Raw genomic sequence first — 20,614 nt, forward strand, 5'->3', positions numbered from 1 at the left:
CAGGCCTGGAGGTGGTGTATGTTACTTCCCCTGATATTCCATAGGCCAGGCCCCAGTCATATGTCTGTCCCTAACTGGAGGGTACAGGGGTGCTGGGAACAGTAGTCCCTGGCTAGTGTGAACATAATGGCAGGGCAGCATCTGTGGACAGCTAGCCACCTCTGCTACCTATGCCCTAAAAAGCCTGGTCCTATGTGGAATCCAAAGATATCAGAAGCCTCGTCTGGGGGTTGCAGAAACCCGAGTGAGAGAGGCGAGGTGAGAGGGTTGGCTGGGAACCGGCCTGGGGTGTCTCGGTTCCAGCAGAGGGAGTGTGGGCGGGGTCAGCAGGGTCTTCTCTGCTCCCACGACCCCCCCTACCCCACGCTCAGGCCTCCTCCTCTGTCAACAGGTCTTAGGAACCAGGCGGCAGAGGCCCCGCTCCTGGGCGGCGGGGGACAGCCGGCAGCGATGGGGGCCGCAGCCTGTGGCCAGAAGAGTGATGACGGCGGAGGTCCTGGGGAAGCACCTGGCGTCCCTGCAGAGGGCGGCCCGGCAGAGCCACCGCGCGGAAGGGCGCTCGGCCGGCTCGGGTTAGCCGCGTCTGGATGACGACAAAAATACTGCAGACATGTGTTCTCTCTCGAGAAGTGGAAATAAAGTGCAAGAAATATTCAAGTAACAGTTACTGTGTATTGAGCTCTTGTTATGAACCGGGAACTGTGTGAGGTGTTTTGGGTTCATTGAAAAGTTTTGACAGCAAGATGGTACGATTATCTCCCAAGACGTGCTCAGAGAGGCTTGGCAACCTGCTCAAGGTCAATGCCCTTGCTCAACAGCGGCAGCGTTCCACTCCGAGTCCAGTCTCGCTGGTGCCACCACATTGCCCACCTCTGCAGGGCGCACTCACTCCTCACACACCTTCAGCCTTTGGAATGGAAGTCAGATTGCTCAGAATTTGGGTCCCCTTTCAGAGGGTGTCCCCTCCCCGCCACGGCACCTTGCTCCAGAAGAGTACTTGCAAATTCCTCCGCAGAGGGGAGACTTACAGACGTGCAAGCACATCTGCTTAGTCCTCTCCGGATGGGTGTTCAGAGACTTGGGGTGCACCACCCCCACATGCCCTCCAGAAGACCAGGCGCACATTCCAGTTGATGCCTCAAGGGCAGATGTGTGTTCCTGGGTCAAAGTGGGGGCCTGGGATTGCTGGCTGTGCCGTACTGACGTTCCCTGTTCTCCACAGTTCCACAGAAGTTGACTCTGACCCTGCAGGCTCCTCTGTTCCCAAATCCAACATCTGGTGCTGGAGAAATGGCACCAGCCACAGTTCACACTAGCGAGGATTAAAGTCCCCACAGTCCTGGGAACGCAAGGGTGGTTCTGTTGCTACGGTTCCAAGTAAGCCCAAAGCTGCTTTTTTTTTTTGAGTTGAAGTCTCTCTCTGTCACTCCGACTGGAGTACAGTGGCCACTCGCAGCCACCGCAGCCTCAACCTGCTGGGCTCCGGCGATCCTTCTGCCTTAGCCTTCCAAGTAGCTGGAACTACAGGCGTGCGCTACCACACTCAGCTAATTTTTTGATTTATTGTAGAGATGAGGGCTCACCAAGTTGCCCAGGCAGGTCTCGAACCCACGGGCTCAGGCCATCCACTCACTTCAGCCTCCCAAGGCGCGAGATTACAGGCTGAGCCACCAAGCCCGGCTCAAAGCTGCTTTTGAACCTGCCTGATCCGTCAGGGGCAGTCTCACTGCTGACACCGCCCAGGATGGCCTTGTGACCAGCAAACCCACTCCTTCACTCTGGAGGCCAGCGGGCCACTCTGCTCAGCAAGGCTGTGCCTGACCAGTCAGACGCCCCCTTGAGCAAGCGATATGTTCGGTTGTTTTGGTTTCATACGAGTGGTGTCTCTTCTCATATGTCTATGTTTTAACCAGTCAGGGCCCAGGATCAATACAGGGAATAAGTAAGTTTTCTTCTTTTTTTTACACCAACAAAGCAAAGGCAAAGGGTTTTTAGAATTTGAATATATTGATTTTATTCCCAGCCCTTCTTTGCCAATTTGTTTGGTTTTTTTTGTCAGTGTCTCACTCTGACACCCAGGCTGGATTGCAGTGGCATAATCACAGCTCACCGCAGCCTTGACTTCCTGGGTTCAGGTGATTCACCCCAGCCTCCCAAGTAGCTGGGACTATAAGCACGCGCCACCATGCTTGGCTAATTTTCTGATTTTTTTTTGTAGAGTCAAGTTCTCACTGTGTTGCCCAGGCTGGTCTCAAACTCCTGGGCTCAAGCAATCCTGCCCCCTTGGCCTCCCAAAGTGCTGGGATTACAGGTATAAGCCACCGTGATGGCCCCAGTCATTATGTTTAAACAGAAGCAGGGGCTCTGGTGGAGGCCTGAGCCCTTGGGACATGTAACCATTCCTGGTTTTTCCAGCTGCCCGGAAACCTGCTTAGAAATTAAGGCTCCTGCAGCCCAAGTGACCCCTTGAAAAGGACAGATCTTCCAGTTTTACTCATGAATGCAGGGATTTAGTGTATAGGATCTTATTTTCATCAATATTCAAAACAAATTTCACATTTTGAAATTCAGAAGCCGAGCAGGCAGCTCAGACAGGTGTGGCTGTGGTGCTGACAGGACGGGACAGAGCAAGATGGGGCTTCTGCAGCTGGAGAAGGGCCTGCCAGACGGTGTGCATCGGTGTGTTTCTCCCTGTGGACCCCAAGGTATCTATCAGCAAGCCAAGCTGAAGGGCTCAGCTGGGTCGGTGCAGCCCCCGGAGGGCAGCCCTTCCACCATCGAAGGACCAAGCCCCAGAAACACGAGGTAGGGCCTCATGGGCAAGCGCAGTGAGATTCAGGGGAGGCTCCAGGCCTCCTGGCCCATCCTCACCCTGTCCTTGGTTTTCTTCCGGTGTCAGAAAGGAAATCCTTACAGGCATCCCCTGAAGTTACCTTAGAGAAGCCTCTCACATAGAAAGTAAATGAGTCAAGCCTTGAGAGAAGTGACATTCATAAACTTATGTTTTTATTCTCTTTCTGTACATATTGGCAATGATAAAGCTTAAAGATGCATGTCCTATGAAATATGCAAAACAAGGAATTTACATAAATAATTTATACTTCAGAAAATTAAAGTTGAAAAATACTTTCCACATTATTAGAGTTCACAGTATTTAAAGTAACTCAAGCTTTCCCACTTATTTTCAAACTCTATTGTCTTAGCAGAGAATGATAAAATCTAATTGGGAATAAATTGATCAAGTTTCTGTGGTCAGTGCGTGAGTAGACTCGATTTCAGCCTCAGGCCACGCGAGCACTGAGGCCACAGCCTTCCATCCCAACCCTTCCCTCCTGAGTGGCTGTGGCCCAGCAGCGGTCACATGGCGTGGAATGGTTACAGCATCACCAAACCACTCCACAGTGGACGCATTCAACTGAGCGCTAACTTCTGGCGGTCTGATGCCTCATTTCCACATAATACTTTTTATAGCCCTGAAATGGAAACCTTGGCATCTAACCGCAGCTGAACATGTCAACACTAATCCAAGGCACTGTGCTAGGGGTTTGGTTTATTTGTAGGAAAGATCGGGTTTGCATAGGTTGCTAGCGACTTAGTGTGCAGCAGGACAGAGGCCCCAGCGCGTGGCTGTGTGATGGATGAGGCTCATGACTCCCCGGCCTGGGAGAGCGCAGTCCCTTGCTCCCCACCCAGCCTGTGCCGATCCCTGGGTGCCGTCCTTCGGAGGCCCCTACAGGAGAGTTTTTTGCTCAAAGAGTTGCAGGTCAAAGCGGACCCAGACCTCCCCCGTGGGGACCTCATGCAGCAGTAGTCGGCGGGTGGTGGGGCCTTTGCTTTCCTGTTCTGTTCGAATTTTTGCCACTGGAACTTCAGTACGACCCAGGAAATCTGGTGAATAAACACAGGAGCGTCAAAGTCTTTCTTCTTTAGAAAGACCTACATCAGGAGGAGTGTCTGGGATGAGATTTGTAACACGTTCTGACCCACAACAAGCCTCTTCTCGGGACTTACGGATGTCTGCCACTGTGGGTGGACGCATGGAGAACGGCAGTTGGCGCGAGAGCAGGTGACTGACAGGCACTCAAGCCTCTGCACTGAGAATGCTCTGCCCATCGGTATGTGCCGGGGCAGTGTGACCTCGTGTGTGCCGGCAGTGACTGGGAGCGAGGCCACCCTCTCTCCCTGAGGAAGGACACTCACTTGCTGCCAAGGTGAGCGGCCACAGGCCAGTGTCCTTTCCCTGAGGCGTCACGGGGCATACATAGGGCTGACCATCCTGGATCCAGACCCAGGATCTAGAAAGCTGGGAAAAACTTCAGCTCCCCTCGCCGAGTCACACTTACCGTCTGGGGAAAACTGGTCTCTGTCAAACATGGTGAGACACAGCACATCTTGATAAAGATCCTTAATAAAGAACTGGCAGTTAAAGTTCCACTTGGGATTTAGTGTGTCCTGGATGGTTCTGGTAGTGTAGCTCTGGGAGCCCATGCTGATTTCACAGTATGGATTGCTCTTTCCTGAACAGAAACAAACCACAGACACATGTGGCGCATGTAGCTGAAACGACTGACTAACAGCCATCACTGAGCAGCAGCAGAATCTGAAACGAGGCTTCACCAGGGACCACAGCAGCAGGAGTCACCGCCTGGGGGGCTACGTTCGCCTTGTGGTCTGGTGGCACAGCCTCCGTGTTCCCAGGACTGACAACAGCCTAAGTCTGGGGAGCGACTGGGAGCTCGAACGCCAGGACTGCCCCCACAGAGCAGGCGTGGGTAACGTCAGTGCAGCCTGCGGTGTGCTTTCTCCGTGCAGAAGCACCAGGAAGGCAGGCAGTGGTACTTACTGGGGAAACAGTGAGGATAATATTGGTCCAATAAACTAGCTTATCACCATTTCAGTGGCACTGGACATGCTGACTCCAAAAGTATCCCGCTATCCAGTGTTCAGAAGACTCATCAGCAAAGAGTGGGGCAGTTACCATGTCTCTGAAGGAAGAAAGCATTTACCATTTGGTTTGCAGGCTTTTAATTCTGTAGCTTCAATGACGTGCACCATCAGACGCCCAATGCCTGAAGTCTTCTGAGAGCGGGCTGCAGGAGGGAAGGCGGTCATGTCAGCCCCTGCGCTGGGATGCAGAGGGCACAGTGACGCTGCTAAGCTGTCGACACAATCTGTCCTTCTAGCCAACCATAACGCTACCCCCATCTGTCACTGCCCTGGGCCCAACCGCCCAGCACCTGGTCGCCGCCTCTGTGTCACCTGCTGTGTCCACCCATCAGCATCCCACTCGCCCTTCAAGACCCAGGTGCAACCTCACATCCCCCTCCCAGCCCCCTTCCCTTCTCTGTGCATCCAATCCCTGACCTATGAGCAGCCACGGCCTGCTGGGTCTGAAAGTCTGTCTCGTGTCTGTGCCTCTGCCAGACAGGAGCCATTGTAGAGCACAGACTATTTGCTTTCTCCTTGTATTAACTCCTCCATTGCCTAGCTCACAGTAATAGTAACAAAATAATAATACGATTTATTCAGCACTTAGTGGCAGCTGGCATTTACCGAATACTTACTTTGTGTTAGGCATGGGCTAGACCTTGGCACAAATTATTTAAACTGCATAATGATGCTGTAAGGTAGCTCCTCATCTTATACATGAGAAAAGCTGAGGCTTGGAAAGGTCTGCAGTGCACTCAGCTCAGAGCTGCTAGATGGCAGGGTCAAAATTTCAACATCCGATACCAAAGTCTGAACCACTCACATCGTTCCAATATGCAGACATTACAGCTGACAAGGAAGTTTGACTTAAGGCCTTGTTCCAGTTAAGGGGGACTCAAAAGGCTTTCTGTATGGACAGAAATGAGTCAGTCGACTCACATTATCTTGGTAAACATGAAACGTACTTAAACAGGCTTTGCCTTCGAGGGTTTAAAAACTAACAAAAAATATGCTTGGTGAGTGACTGATGTGACTGACTCTTCAAGGCCAGGGGGTATGACCTTCTCTGTGGGTCATACTGGGGCGCATGCCCTGCACTTCCCGCTGCCTGGGAGTGTGCACTCGGTTCCCCTGGAGGAGGGGGTGGGGCTTACTTACCTCTGTGGGCCCGGCGAAGCCTAGGCCAGAGCCTGGCACAGAGTGAGTCATCGATAAACATCTCAAGAGCTGAACACATGGACAGTGCATATACCATGTACAGATACCAATGGTATGTAACACTCAGAAGAACATTGATTTACATCTTTGGCCAATTAAAAGATCATTAAATGCTTTATGAAATGATTCAGCCATTGATTTTTCCATAGCAAGCTTTTAAGTTACCATTAAAATAACATTCGATTAGCAAAAGCCAACTTACACGTACCTTTCAGGAGCAAACAAAACAAGGGAAACCTGAATGAAAAAACAATGGAGAGCTGCAACCAGAGCACCAGAAGCCTAAGGGGGTGGCCTGGACAGGGAGGAAGCTGCTGAAGGTGGAGGAGAGGGTGGCTGGAAGCAGAAGCCTCCAGCGGGGAAGGGGCTGCAGAAGGTGGGCACAGCGGGGGATGGCACAGAGAGGCCAGAGCAGAGTGTGGCAGCCCTGACAGTTCTGGTCAGAGGTCCCGTGGGGTGGGGTGGGGAGGGTGTATGACAAAGACCCCTGCCGCTACACGGAGCAGGTGCGTGATCCATCCATGAACAGAGAGGACACAGTCCACACAGCAGTTACAGAGCACACTGAGCAAAGTCCCATGCTGGGCCCTGCCTCCAGGGAGCCTGTGGCCCTTAAGGGAGAAAAGAGGGGGATGGGGCCTTCAGCAGAAGCAACAGAGGACTAAAGTCCAGAGTAGGACATCAGACTCAAGGGCAGCAGGGGCTCCAGGTAGGAGTCATGTTGACTAGGGCATGTCATGGGGGAAGGGGGCATGGGGAGGCAGGGTGTGCTGGGCCTTGAAGGACAGGAAGAATTTGGAGGTGGAGGTGGAGCATTCTGGATGGAGGGAGGCCTGCAGGGCGACCGTGGGCTGGGCTGGGCACAGGGAGACACTGGGGAACGGGCTGCCTGACAGGTAATTTGGGGGGTGAGCCCTGAGTTTGGGCTAAGAAATCTGTCCTTAAGCTGGGAGGCAAAAGGAAAGCTACTTAAGCAGGGAGAGGCGTACTCAGAACAGTTCTGTAAACAGAACACTCCAGCCATGGAGAGGATGGGTGGTGGAGAAAGAGGGGAGCTTGTGCTGTCTCCTGGGTGGTCGACGGGAGAGCTTGTGGCACTGGGAAAGGCCAGACGACGGGAGAGACAGCGATGGAACTGCAGGACACAGCAGCTGACTGGATGACGGGCACGAGGGCGTTTCTGCTCGGTGGCTAAGGGCCATGCTGGTCCACAGAGACTGCCCAAGGAGGCGCCACTGCTGGAGGCAGGCTGGTGATCCCACTGGAAACACCAATGTGCGATGTCCGGCAGGCTTAGGGCAGTGGGGTGGGGTGTCTGCAGGGGCTGGGTCTGAGGTGTGGGCTTGGGAGGGGGCAGCCAGCCTGCCAGGAAGCAGGGATGAAGTGGGGCCCGAGGGAGGGAGCTGACGAGAGGCGGGGGAGGCTCAGGCAGGGCTGTGGCAGGAGGGCCCTCAGGAGACAGTGGGGCCCAGAGGAAAGGAGGAGCCTGGACTGTTGCCACTGGGAGAGAGAGCCGGCGCAGAGAAAGCGAGCCAAGCCTCGGCTTAGGTCACAGGTGTCGCTGATGGGACAGGAGGCGAAGTCTACAAGGTGAGGAGGAGCAGGAGGGGACAGACCCAGGGCAGAGGCTGCCAAGGGAGAGGGTGGAGGGTGGATCCCGGAGGAGGGAGAGGGCAGGCAGCAAGGGGAGCAGAGGGCGTCCCGAGGCAGGAGGGATGTGACCACTGCGTGGAGTCTGAAGGTGAAAAATGGACCAAGCAGAGGCGAGGAGCGTTGTGGAGAGAAAGGGGTGAAGAATGGGTGGGCCGAGGAGCGGGGGAGACTTTGTGGCCGAGAGGAGGCTCCGAGCTGGTGCTAACAGGCCTGCGTCTGTTAGGGGGCTGGGGTGATCTGCGGTCTGATTCCTCAGCGGGCCTGGTCTTTGGACTTTCAGGCCTCCCCAGTCGCAGCCTCAGTGCAGGAGCAGCAGCTGCTGTCCCCAGTGCCCCGTGCCTGGTTCCACCCTCCAGGGCACCCCAGTACCTTGATAAGCCCTCTCTCGCTTCCTCTTCTCTGTGTCGATGTACTGCTCAGACGCCGCCTTGATCTTCTGGACCCAGGCGGTCCTGCGGGAAAGCAGAGGCAGCATTGGCGGCTTCCACCCCAAGGGCCCCCTGGCTCTGCGTGCCTTCTTCTCTCTTGCTAACCTCGGCCCAGCAAGTTTCCAGCCACAGACCTCACAGTTCATCCGAAAGATGTCTATGCCAACTGAGTATCGCACTGAGAATCTCTAGCAAGGGCTCCTGCTACTCACAAAACACCAGGCATCTGTGAGGTGCTGGGGACCCAGAGGCGGAAGATGCCTTGACCCCATGGATAATTCAGAACAAGGTAGGTTCTAGTACACGGAGAACTACTCACAGAGGAGGAGCAGCACCCCTGGGCTTGCCACCTGGAGCGCTGTGGAGCGCCACTGAGGTGAGGAGCGCACCCCACGCGAGTGCGCTTCGGTCTGTGGGTAGAGGGCAGGGGCTAGGGCCTGCAGCACAAGGAGACCTTGGAAACCAGCAAAGCGAGTGGACGGTCGCCTGAGGGCGCATCCTGAGGGGGTTTTAGAGGCCTGAGGTGTGGGATCTGCCACTGAGAAGACTGAGGAGTAGTGTGAGGAGCGGCTGAAGCGGGGAGGCATGTTAGGAGGTGGCTGCAGGGACCGAGCCGATCCACGGGACCGGAGCAGAGGGAACGTGTCAAGAGAGGCTGGGGACACGGAATCAGTGGGGCTTGAGCAAGGACGGGGACAGGTTTACGACAGCGGGAGACGTCCAGGCTTTCTCCCAAAGTTCAAGGCAGGCCACACATGGTCATGACTGACCTCTCGTTAATGTTGTCTGTTCGGAGGGTGTAGACCCGATCAATGTGGGAAATGTGGAAGACGGGCTCATCGCTGGAAGGGTCTGTGGGCAGTTTCACCAAGACTTCATTCAGGAAAATGGGCTGCAAGAGTTAGGGCCAAGATACAGGCTGTGAGATGGGCCAGAACACTCTACCCGCTATGTCCAGGGAGTTCTGTTTGTTCTGAAGAGCCTTGAGAAGGAGAAAGGGTCTAGTGTCTAAGGTCTGTTACACAGAAAAAATGAGATGGCCTCCATTCTGTAAAAGTAAATACCGAGGTGGATCAGGTCTCATGGAACTGGGCACAGGAAGTCTGCACGCCCATGACTGCCATGACTGCTGATGCCAAAGGCTCTCTCCCCTGTCACCAACAGTTGGCACTGTGCTTGGGCTCAGTTTACAGAGACCTGATGCTGAATGTGGACAGTGGTGGGACCCGGTGTCCTGTTTGCAGGGAGGCAGCCAGAATTCAAAGCTGGACCCGGCTGACGGCCATCCGCGGGCAGCGAGGGCTCAGCCACTCTGGGCCCTTCCCTTGGGAAGCAACAAAGGCAGCGTGAGCTTCTGGAGGCCGGTGAAGAGTCCCACGAGGACAGCGCAGGCTCAGCCAGGAAGGGCCTCAGGTCAAGGTAGAACCTTGTGAGGCCCCTGAAGCCACTGCCGGGTCTGCGGTACTCACCGTTTTATACATTTTGAATTGAGCATTGGACTTAGAGCTGAAAAGTTTCTCAGAGCCGGAGGAAACAGCAAACTGCTTGACCATGTAGGTGAGAAGCAAGAAGTCATTGAAGAGGAATCCGTGCAGTTCCTTATTGCTCTTGGTCTTGTATAATTTTCCACTGTGCAAAAGCTTTCGGGGCCCCAGGCAGTTGGTGAGAGAGTTGAAAATAAGTTGCTTAAAGAGAAAGAAAATGTCACTTTTTAAATCCCAGCACAAATCATCCCAGAACCCTGGGCCTGAAGGTTCTGTGGTAGAATTTACTAGGTGGGAATGTGGCAAGAGTCCTACACCTTCACACAAAAGATCTCACGTTTGTAACTCTTCAGGGTTCACACTGGCCAAGTAGACATCACTTTTACCCACAGAATACTGATTTTACCAGCTGAATTCAAAGAGCTCAAAACAAGAAACCCAAATCTTCTCGTTACAAGAAAGGAAGACGATGACAATTTGAAGTGGAGTGCCTTTGTAGGAGCAGGATGGTGAGTCTGCACAAGTTGAACTGAGGAGTAGATGGTCCACACTAGGGGAAGGCTTGAAGCTGGTTCCCCACCCAGAGCCCCCGGCGGGATATGGTTGAACAGCCCGGGCCTCACCTCCGCGAGACCTTCACACTGGATGTGTGCCTGGATCCACTCCAGTCGGTCTGAGTTTTCCTTCTCCCGAACCCCCTCGTTCACCTGAGAACACAGCTCTTCTGCACGCTCCAGGGCCAGCTTCAGGGAGGAATGGTCCACGTGGTTCTCTGGGGTGTTCTCCAGAATCTGGAAGAGAACGGGCTGCATCACGTGGGAAGCTATGCTGGGCACTGGAAATGCAACGTGAACACAATGACAGTTTCTGCCCTTGAGAAGCCTGTAGTCCCCTAAGTCTTGGGGACACAACAGGGACAGATGGCTGTTACCACAGGGTGTGACAAGTGCCAAATGGGTCAACTGCTCTGAAATGTGTGGGTCTCTGGTTGCCCTCTCACTGGGTCCTGGTAACAGGCCTTTTGTTAACGCGTGCCCTCCTACTTTTCGCGCCCCCAGATTTAAGCCCTGTGTCTCCAGGGAGAGCCCTCCAATATGAACTGGCTGCAACCTGGGGTAAATGTGAACGTGCTGAATAGCAATGGTTCATAGCTTTTTGGGGGTCACTGATCCTTTTGAAAATCTGGTGAAAGCAAGGACTCCCCTGCCACAGGAAAAATACAATAAAATCACGTTGTCAGCATGTAGAGAAAAATGCATTCAGTTTATTCAGATGTGATTTCAAACTACTCATGCCACAAATATAAGTGAACAGGGGCTAGAATATGACTTTGTGTGGTCCCTCCAGATATCAGCAGGCTGGTCACCAGACGACTCCTGTCTGGACCCTTCACTCTAGTTGGACAGGTCCACAGTCCTTTCTTTACAGTTCTAAAACACACAAGGGCCTGGAAGCCTGAAGTTTTTCTTTAGTATCATTTGGTGGCAAAACCTGGCCTGAAGAGAAAAGATGTAATTATTATTCTACTTACAGTGATTATCTGTATATTTCGCTGTAGGAATGTTCATGTGTTTGGTTACAAGTGCTGCCCCAGGCTTAGTTGGGGCGCCACATAATGTATGGCACTTGAACTACATTCTGAATGCTGAAACACATCTGACCCCACATACTACAATTAAGGGACTGCAGACCTTGTATTACCAGGTCAGTTCAGCTAGGCATCGGTAACACGAGCTCTACGTTGTGATCACGTAGCTCACAGACCAAAAGTCTGCCTTCTCTTCAGGAGGTCCACACCGCTTATAGCAAAAGGAATGACTGCTCAAGCAGGGACAATGGGCACTTCAAAGATGGGATTTTAGAGAGAATGTATCCTGGAAGCAGATGATAGATGGAAGATGGATGTGGTTCTCAGAAGAAGGATAAGCCCAGGTCAACTCTACTCTATCTCTGGGTTCAAGTCGGGATCCACATTTGAGACCTCAAGGGGCCTCTGTCCTGCCTGGACAGACACACTTATGATGCAGATGCTGGGGGAGTTTCTTGGAAGGGTCATGACAAGTCATCCAAGTGACACTTTAAGCCTTCCTTATTTACCCACTCCAAGGATTCAGCCCTTCGGATTGTATGTGTGTTCCCATGCACACACACAGACACACATGAGCACACACACACATGAATGAACGCACACACAGGTGCCTGGCCCACCTTCTGTAGCGTCACACCACGTGCAGGAGAGGTTGGCATACTCGGAGGCTCCCTGAGGATCTGGCCTCCATGAGCCTCAGCAGGTCCTGCTGCTAACTGAGATCCGCCCGCCCCCGCCTGAGCACTCACACTTCTGATGAGCAGAGGGTAGCGGGTGATCCTCTGCATGGGCTTCAGCAGGAAGCTGGAGAGGGGCATTCCTTTGCACCGAGGGTCAGATGCCAGCTTCTACAAAGTAACGCAGAGGCTTGTGAGGACATCATAGCTCCTAGCACAGGAAGGACTGGCCACACGCCCGCCTTTGGTCACCTTTTGGGGTTCAAATTTCTTTTAATAACTCGGGATCCAAAGTGATGCGCATCAGGCTCTCTCTAGTCACACGTCACCTTGTCCCCAGTTCCTTCTCATGTGCCGCTCGCAGCCTGGGTGATCACTCCCTCCTCTGCTTCTAGAGTCATCCTCTCCCAGCCCACTGGCCTTCGTGGCTCTCCACATTCCCCCTCTCCCAGCACCCCCCCAGCTGAGTCCCGGTGTCTGTGACCTTTCTGGAGCTCTGAGCCTGCCGTGTTGCACTCCTTCTGACCTGGGCGTCCCAAAGGCACCTCAGTCTCAACACGCCCCAAACATGGTCCTCACCTTCCCTGGTAAGGGCCATCTCCTCTGCCTGCATCCCTGTTGGAGGTGGTAGCACCTTTCCGCACCCACCCACCAACCACACGTACACCTCGGAGCATCGTGGACGCCCACTCTGCACAGCTCTGACTTCCCTACCTCTGCGTGCCTATTGTTCTTTCTTGAGCAGTAGCCATCACTGCCATCACTGAGCACCTACTGTGTGCCAGGCAGTGCATGTGTGAGCGTCTGCTGGAGCTGCCCCTGCCCTTTCTTCTCAGTGCCGGTTCGCACTCGCTCCTGAAGACTCGGGTCCTGCTTCTCCTTGTTTAGGCTCTCCCTGGACACCTCCCTCCCCTCCTGACCCTGGCCTGGCCCCCTCAGCACGCACCACAGCCGCATCAGGTAATTCAGGCAGAGGCGTCACGTAAGTGTCCCTACCCTACTAGACAGTTGATGCCAGGGGCCAAGGGCCACATCCTATTTGCTTGTCCCCCTAGTATAAGTACGCTGAAGAGAGTAGCTAGCACTCCAGGGTGATCACTTTTAATGACTGAAAAATACACTTACCATAATTTACCTAATCATCCCTCCACTACTGGACACGTAAATTGCCCCATTTTTGGTTTTGTTTTTGGACATACTTATATCTACATATGTTGCTATAACAAGTATCTTCATGCTTTTTATTTCTATATTTTCTGAGCCTTTAACAAAAGTAACATTTTGGAACACGGCTTATTGCTAGACTTTGCTGTTTGAGATAACTAAAATCAGGCCTTTCATTATGAGACTGTAATCTATTTTTATTTTTTACTATTGTTACAATTGTGATGACATTGACATCTTGTTTACATTGTTATTGCTATTTAACAATTTCAGCAATCCTTTATCATGCTTTAGAAAGTAACTGCCCTGTTTTTAATTGTACTACTAACTACTTTAAAACATGCACATGTACTAACAGTTCTGTCTGCATTTACCTAACTATTCTGACCGAGATTTATTTCCATGGTCTTGGTTTCCTTCCCTTTCTTCCAGTTCATTCCCAGGTGACTCCCTGCCTCCTGCTTTTATCACCAGTTGAAGGCATCTGTCCTCAGTGTCCCCACATCGACCATTTTTGCATCCCTGAGGTCATGGTAAGGAAAAATATAGTGATCCTTTACTGAATCCTTGTAATAATGTGCTGCTCTCTATGCTGAAGTCCTTTATCTCATTATCTCCCATTGACAGATGAGGGGACTGACGAGCCCATACGTTAAATAACGTGGTCACACAACTGTGGCGATGGGCTGGGATTCTGAAGCCTATCTTGTCCTAGGCATGACATTTCATAGCCTGCTGAGACAATTCTATTTGATGATGACAGACTCTTCTTCCCATGGGATGGTTGATTTTATGAACTGTTATTTTATTTATTTTTATTTTTATTTTTTTTGAGTTGGAGTCTTACTCTGTCACCCAGACTGGAGTGCAATGGCCGCTCCCGGCCACTGCAGCCTTGACCTGCTGGGCTCCGGCCATCCTTCCGCCTCAGCCTTCCCAGTTGCCAAAATTACAGGCATGTGCTACCACGCCCGGCTGATTTTTTGATTTATTGTAGAGATGAGGTCTCGCTGCCCAGGTGGGTCTCGAACCCGCGGGCTCAAGCAATTCACTCACTTCAGCCTCCCAAAGGCGCCGGATTACAGGCTGAGCCACTGAGCCCGTCTGAACTGTTATTTAAAAAATTTTTTTTGAGTCAAGATCTCACTCTGTCACCCAGATGAGTGCAGTGGCATGATCGTGGTTCACTGCAACCTGGACCTCTTAGGCTCAGGCAACCTTCCCATCTCAGTCTCCCAAGGAACTGGGACTACAGGTGTGCACCACTATGTCCAGCTAATTTTTTGATTTTTTTGTTGAGAAGAGGTCTCGCTATGTTGCCTAGGCTGGTCTCACACTCCTGGACTCAAGCAATCCTCCAGTCTTGGCCTGCCAAAGTGCGGATTTACAGGCATGAGCCACTGCACCTGGCCTGAACTATTATTTTAATTAACAGTTAACAACTATTTGTAAAAGATATTGGGTTACAAATTAAAAAATTATAACTAAATACAAATACAGAAGCTAGTCTTGGAGTCAGGGCTACTTTTGCCTTATAGAATGAATTTGGTGTCTTTCTATTTTTTCCCATGATCTCTACAGTTTTATAATATGGAATAATCTATTCCTCATAGCTGGAAAGAATTCATCATTAAATTCATCAAGTGAACTCAGCTCCTATTTGGGTTAAGTTTCTCAATTTTTGTCTTAGTTAACAGTATTTTAATATAGTAAGATTTTTTAAAAAAGGAATTTCTATTCTTATTGAGTCAATTTATGAATTTTAGTAGAAAATTACAAATGCTGTTAATCTCTTCACATTTATTAACATGTATTTTTTAATTATATGGCCTTTAATTAAGAGATATCTTTATATCCATTCTTATTGTTGTTTGTGTTTTTTCTCGCTTTTTCTATTAATCAGAGTATTTTTTTTCATGTTTCAGGTGTGTGCTTTTATTGAACTGGTTTCCAGCCAGTGTACAGGTAAACCCTGGCTGCCTCCACACCTCTACCCAGTCCCAGGGAGACCAAAAGCCTTCATACATCTCAAGTCAGGGACAAAAAGGGGGACATGGTGACTGATCATTCAATATAAAATAAGAAAGCATCAGCCGGGCTTGGTGGCTCAGTCTGTAATCCTGCGCCTTTGGGAGGCTGAGATGAGTGGATTGCCTGAGCCTGCGGGTTCGAGACCCGCCCGGGCAACTTGGCGAGACCTCATCTCTACAATAAATCAAAAATCAGCTGGGCATGGTAGCGTGCGCCTGTAGTTGCAGCTACTCGGAAGGCTGAGGCGGAAGGATCGCCGGAGCCTAGCAGGTCGAGGCTGCGGTGGCCGGGAGCGACCACTGCACTCCAGTCTGGATGACAGAGTGAGACTCCAACTCAAAACAAACAAACAAACAAACAAAAACACAAAACAAACAAACAAAAAGAAAGCATCAGGGCCAGAAGATTTAAAAAAGCTTGCATCACATAATTTACAGAAAAGCAATGCTGTCACCTCCCCCGAGAGTTACATTTTATAAATTATTTTCGAGATACCAGTTCTTGAATATATTGATATCATTTGTGTTTTTATCTTTATTAGTTCCTCCATTTTCCTTTTGGGATTTTTTTCTCAGCCTACATATCTTACATTTTATTCTTAATTTCATTCTTTTTTGACAATGAAAATATTAAAATTATGCAGTCTCCCTTAAGTTACTGATGTGGCTGTATAATAGATCCCAATATGAAGTATTTCATAAGCAAAAAAATCCAAAAAGAATGGAAAAAAGAAAACACATTTTACTTTCATTCCCTTCATCATTTTCATACAAGTAGCGATAGTTTCTAATCTGAACAACCACCACGAAAATGACTTCTCGGAATGTGCCATTTTGTCATAATAACTCGCCATATGAGGCTCACTGTGGTCTCATGGAAGGATGCTCCTGATTCATTCTCTTCTACATTATGTTCTCTTTCTGAGCACTGTTTTAGCTTTATTCCTCATGTTTAATTTATGACCATGGCATCATGGAACCGATTCTTTCCTTGTCTTCTTGAGGGTTTCTAGAACCTCTGATGAATGTGTGCACACTTCTGGCATATGATTAGGATTCCAGATACATATTTTACGTGCTATCTTAATTCTTGGTATTGTCTCTACTCCTACTCTCATTTCCTTTTTTCACAGTTTATTCATCTAGTTATTTAAAATTTTATCTTATTTCACTTTATGCATTTAGGTAGGCTATTTTATATTATTCTGGAATAAGATGGCTATTAAGGAAATGCAATTTACAAAATTAGGAAAGTGACATTCTGGCTGGTTCTTTGGGAGTAAAATGTAGCTGATAAATACATATGCTTAAAAAAAAACTCTGGGCCAGGCGTGGTGGTTCATGCTTGTAATCCCAGTACTCTGGGAGGCCGAAGTGGGAGGACCAGTTGAGCCCAAGAGTTTGAGACCAGTTTAGGCAACATAGCGAGACCTGTCTCTACAAAACATTTAAAAATTAGCCACGTGTAGGAGTGCATGCCTGTAGTCCTTGCTCCTTGGGAGGCTGAGGTGGGAGGATTGCTTGAGCAAAAGAGGGGAGGCTGCAGTGAGCCATGATCGTGCCACTGCACTCGGCCTGGGTGACAGGGAACCCTGACTAAAAAAAAACAAAAACAAAACACTCTGCGATTAGATGGAAAAAATCACGGTCCCAGTGCCAAGAAAAATCAGGTCTATGTGAAAGGCAACACAAAGCAATCAGAAAATTCTTTGCCATGTTCGTTTCCTTTAGGAACTGATGGGAATGCCTTTTTCCACTGCTGAGATTCCCTGCAGGACCATTGGATGCTGCTGCTTCCAGGCTCAGAATGGGGATGGCCTTGCTGTTATCCCAGCACAGACACCTGCAAGGCCAGGAATGGAGTTACCTTTAAAAACTCTTTGAAGTCTGCGTCTTCGTCTGTCTTCTGCTGCAGCAGAGCTGCTCCGTTAAGCTGACAGCTGCAGAAGCGGATGTAAGCCTGCATGTGGGACAGCTCAGCCGCCAGTATGTCCCCGATCATCTGCACAGGCATCTTCTCACCGCCAGTCTTCTTCCGTACCCGCAAGGCCCTGCAAACACCATATTCTCACTTGCTGTCTCTAAATGAATGTCCCTGGTAACTAAAGGATGAATGCCCTGGGAGGCCAATGGTAATGATGACCATGAATGACCTAAGAACCTCTGGCACTGGGAGGGAAAAGTCAGGAGGAAGAGGAGGCTGCTTGGGCCGAGAGCTCTGCTGGCTAGGTCAACCTGGGTGAATCGTCAGCAAAGAAGGAAAAGAAAATGAAGTTTACACTTGAGTGCCTCTAGGTCTTTAGAATTGTTCTGGTTTCACCTTAGCTTCTTAGCTAAGTTTCTTTTGAAAGATTCTAACTTCTTCTTGGTTGAACCAAGAAGAAGGAAATTTCTAGTCTGTGAGAGAAAAACGGGAGCAGGAGCTGTGGAGGACAGGTGTGGAGGGAGCCATCCTACAGGTATGGTGGGTACAAAACCACCCCAAGGGATGGAGCTTCCCATGGGGACTGAGGAGGCCAACGACACACTGTTGTCTGGGCCGCCATGAGCTAAAGCTCTCTTCTGACCCTACTGCCAGAGGCAAGCATGTCTTATATTTAGGAACCATAGATTAATATACTGCATGTGTAATGATTTAATTTTTTTCTTTGTTTAACCAAAGTATTTCTTTGTTATATTTCTTTTCTTTTTTTTCTTTCTTTCTTTGAGAAAGCAGGATTTATTGAGAGGACAGAAAAGCTCCCTCGGTGGAAGGGGACTGGAAGGGCTGCCCTATTTCTTTACTTTCTTAAATAGTTATGCATTTTACAGTCACAGGGCATTCCACAAAATGGTAATAAAATAACAAGCCTTAAGGAGTAGAAATCAGCTCAAGTAGCCCCTACAGAGGGACATGTGTGAGTCAGCCTCCAAGTTGGGGGTGGCCAGCTGCAAGGATAGGTCATGCTCACAACTCACTTCAGCAGCTTTGTGTTAGACATGATGAGCTCTTTCCAGTTAACAAAGATCAAGGTCATTTCTCCTTCAGTGAGAAAGCCTGACTCCGCCATCCGCTTCTGAAAAACCTGAAATCAAAACACAGAAGAAATGAGTTAGCGTGAGTGTGGTCATACAGCCTATGTGTGGTCTAAACCACAGTGTCTTCATACACTAGAACTAGCAAGATCATGGCTTTTCTTTCTTTTTTTTTTTTTGAGTTGGAGTCTCACTCTGTCGCCCAGACTGGAGTGCAGTGGCCGTTCCCGGCCACCGCAGCCTCGACCTGCTGGGCTCCGGCGATCCTTCCGCCTCAGCCTTCTAAGTAGCCAGAATTATAGGCATGCGCTACCACGCCCAGTGGATTTTTTGATTTATTGTAGAGATGAGGTCTCGCTGCCCAGGCGGGTCTCGAACCCGCGGGCTCAGGCAATCCACTCACCTCAGCCTCCCAAAGGCGCGGGATTACAGGCTGAGCCACCAAGCCCGGCTGGCTTTTCTGAAAAAGCATATTTATGACTTCTCTACTGTTTGCTTCTTGAGCTGATTCTAAAGGCTGAGATCTAGTAACTTCCTCATTAAGATTCTCCTACTTGTCTCAAAGGGATGTTGTGAAGGTTAAACAACACCATGGGCATAAAGCACTCACACACGGTGCTTGCAGAGTCACAGAAGCATAGCAGTCGCTAGGTGAGCATCTGAGCATCCTGGACAACAGCTTATGGGAAGTTCAATGACAGAACCAGGGTCACGCCTCACCCTACCCCCCCAAGGCTAACCCCAAGCACATGTGGATTTCAGAAGTTGGTTGACCAAAGGGGAAACAGTAATACCCTACATCTGATTTCCACAGTACTTAAGATTCACAATGCGCTGACGTGCAAATTGTAGATGTTTGTGTGTATGTGCAGGTACACATGTGTGTGTCTGTCAAGTTCTCGAGTCATAACATAGATGATGTAGGTGAAGCTAAGTCAGGCATTATCATTCCCAACTGACCCATTAGGAGTGAGTGCTCAAGGTCATATTGTCAGAATATGGAGGAGCTAGATAGAACTTAAACTCAACTCTTTTTATTCTAAGCCCAAGTTTCCACTCAACAACTAAAACTCCTAGGGAATGACTTTAATAGCCTTAAGGAAATAGTGAGACAGCTCTTTTCATGTGTGACCTTTCCAAAAGACACATGACATGGTGCTTTCTATTAAAATCATTCCCAGGCTTCCTGCTGGCCCCCTGATGAGATGCCAACTCTCGAGGCTCACGAGGCCTGTGAGGTCTCCTGGCTGTCCTCACCAGCCTGGCCAGGTACTTCTTCACACTGGACAATCTGCAGGTCCCCAACTCCCTTTCTACATGCCTTCCCACTTCCGTTTCCTCCTCCTGGCAAAGCAAACTTGTCCTTGTCCAACAAGTAACTGGGAAAGTCCTTCTGGCTGCGGGGGTTCCCTCCTCTGGGCTCCAGTCCTCAGTCACCCTACTGTAACAGTAACAGGACTCCAAACTCCTTGAGGACGAGAACTTTCTTCTTCAATTCTAGCATAGTGTTTTGCACATGGTGGGTTTTCAATTAATGTTCACTGAGTTGAATTGAACATGGATTCACAGAATTCAGGCAGAAGTCCCGAAGAGGGTTTTATGGTTCCAAGTCAGACTGAAGATGCCAGGAGACTCCTGTGAGAGCATGCCCTGAAGGATGGTCGATCTGCTCTGAGGCTGCTACCGAAGGACAAGGGAAGCAGCTGGTGGTGTACCTGTCCTTTTGTTCACTGATTCATTCATGTCACTTTAGTCATTCTACGTAGCTGCTTTGAGCCAGGTTTGGTGAGGTAAGTGGATGGGAATAAGATGATCGGCCCTCTGGAACCTTCCCAAGAATGGTAACCGTGAACAGTGTTTCTCACCCTAAACCCTGGACCCTAATATAACTCCTCGCTCTTCAGAGCATCTCATCAGGTTGGCAGAGCAGGCATTAGTGATTTGTTAATTTAACTAGTCTTCTTACCTGAGGACCTTGACACATTGACTGGAAACTAAATGCCATGGTACCAAAAGTACCAAAAGGCCCCAAGTGATCAAGTGACTGGCCTGAGGCGGGGCAAGCACCCTGGTCCCTGCTCACTTCAGTGTTAGTGTCAGAGAGGCCTCCACACCATTTATAATCCCTTGGGCTTGGAATCTAACCAGCAGCAGGGCTGATCCTTGTAGGGGGTTATTTAAAAAGACAGGCTTTCTTCCTAGGCCACCTGTTCTAGTCAGAGAAGTGCAGACATAAACACACTTAATTCACTGGGCACTTATGGAAAGTCCTCCAAAGAGCCAGGCTAAGTTTTGGGAATGCAGGATGCACCATCCCTGCTCTCAAGGAGCTCACTGTTTTGTGGGGAAGATAGATGTTACCAGCCGAGAAGTGCAGGATAGTGTGCAAGTGAGAGGAAAAGTGTTTAATGTCCCAGGCATTTAGGCC

The 20,614-nt window shown here is 50.0% G+C and overlaps 2 protein-coding genes across 3 annotated transcripts in view; one reads left to right on the forward strand and one right to left on the reverse strand.

The window, feature by feature from the left end:
• The window catches only part of LOC103262635 (protein FAM228A-like), a 61,209-nt gene extending 60,548 nt beyond the window's left edge, over positions 1-661 (forward strand). The window contains exon 13 of the mRNA XM_021713492.1: positions 392-661. Within this exon, the coding sequence (XP_021569167.1) occupies positions 392-577 (186 nt within the window). The 3' untranslated portion in view covers positions 578-661. The remainder of the gene's footprint in view (positions 1-391) is intronic.
• A 2,323-nt stretch (positions 662-2,984) lies between these two features.
• Positions 2,985-20,614, reverse strand: part of ITSN2 (intersectin 2) — a 131,511-nt gene continuing 113,881 nt past the window's right edge. For both annotated transcript variants that reach the window (XM_021713494.1, XM_021713495.1), the window contains 10 exons: positions 18,130-18,236; positions 17,039-17,222; positions 12,050-12,148; positions 10,336-10,503; positions 9,698-9,913; positions 8,999-9,120; positions 8,170-8,252; positions 5,007-5,090; positions 4,344-4,517; positions 2,985-3,888 (listed from right to left, as the gene is read on the reverse strand). In XM_021713494.1, the coding sequence (XP_021569169.1) occupies positions 3,731-3,888; positions 4,344-4,517; positions 5,007-5,090; positions 8,170-8,252; positions 8,999-9,120; positions 9,698-9,913; positions 10,336-10,503; positions 12,050-12,148; positions 17,039-17,222; positions 18,130-18,236 (1,395 nt within the window). In that variant the 3' untranslated portion in view covers positions 2,985-3,730. The remainder of the gene's footprint in view (positions 3,889-4,343; positions 4,518-5,006; positions 5,091-8,169; positions 8,253-8,998; positions 9,121-9,697; positions 9,914-10,335; positions 10,504-12,049; positions 12,149-17,038; positions 17,223-18,129; positions 18,237-20,614) is intronic.

The sequence above is a fragment of the Carlito syrichta genome, unplaced genomic scaffold (assembly GCF_000164805.1).
Source record: "Carlito syrichta isolate Samal-C Ts95f unplaced genomic scaffold, Tarsius_syrichta-2.0.1 Scaffold304574, whole genome shotgun sequence".
Classification (NCBI taxonomy): domain Eukaryota; kingdom Metazoa; phylum Chordata; class Mammalia; order Primates; family Tarsiidae; genus Carlito; species Carlito syrichta.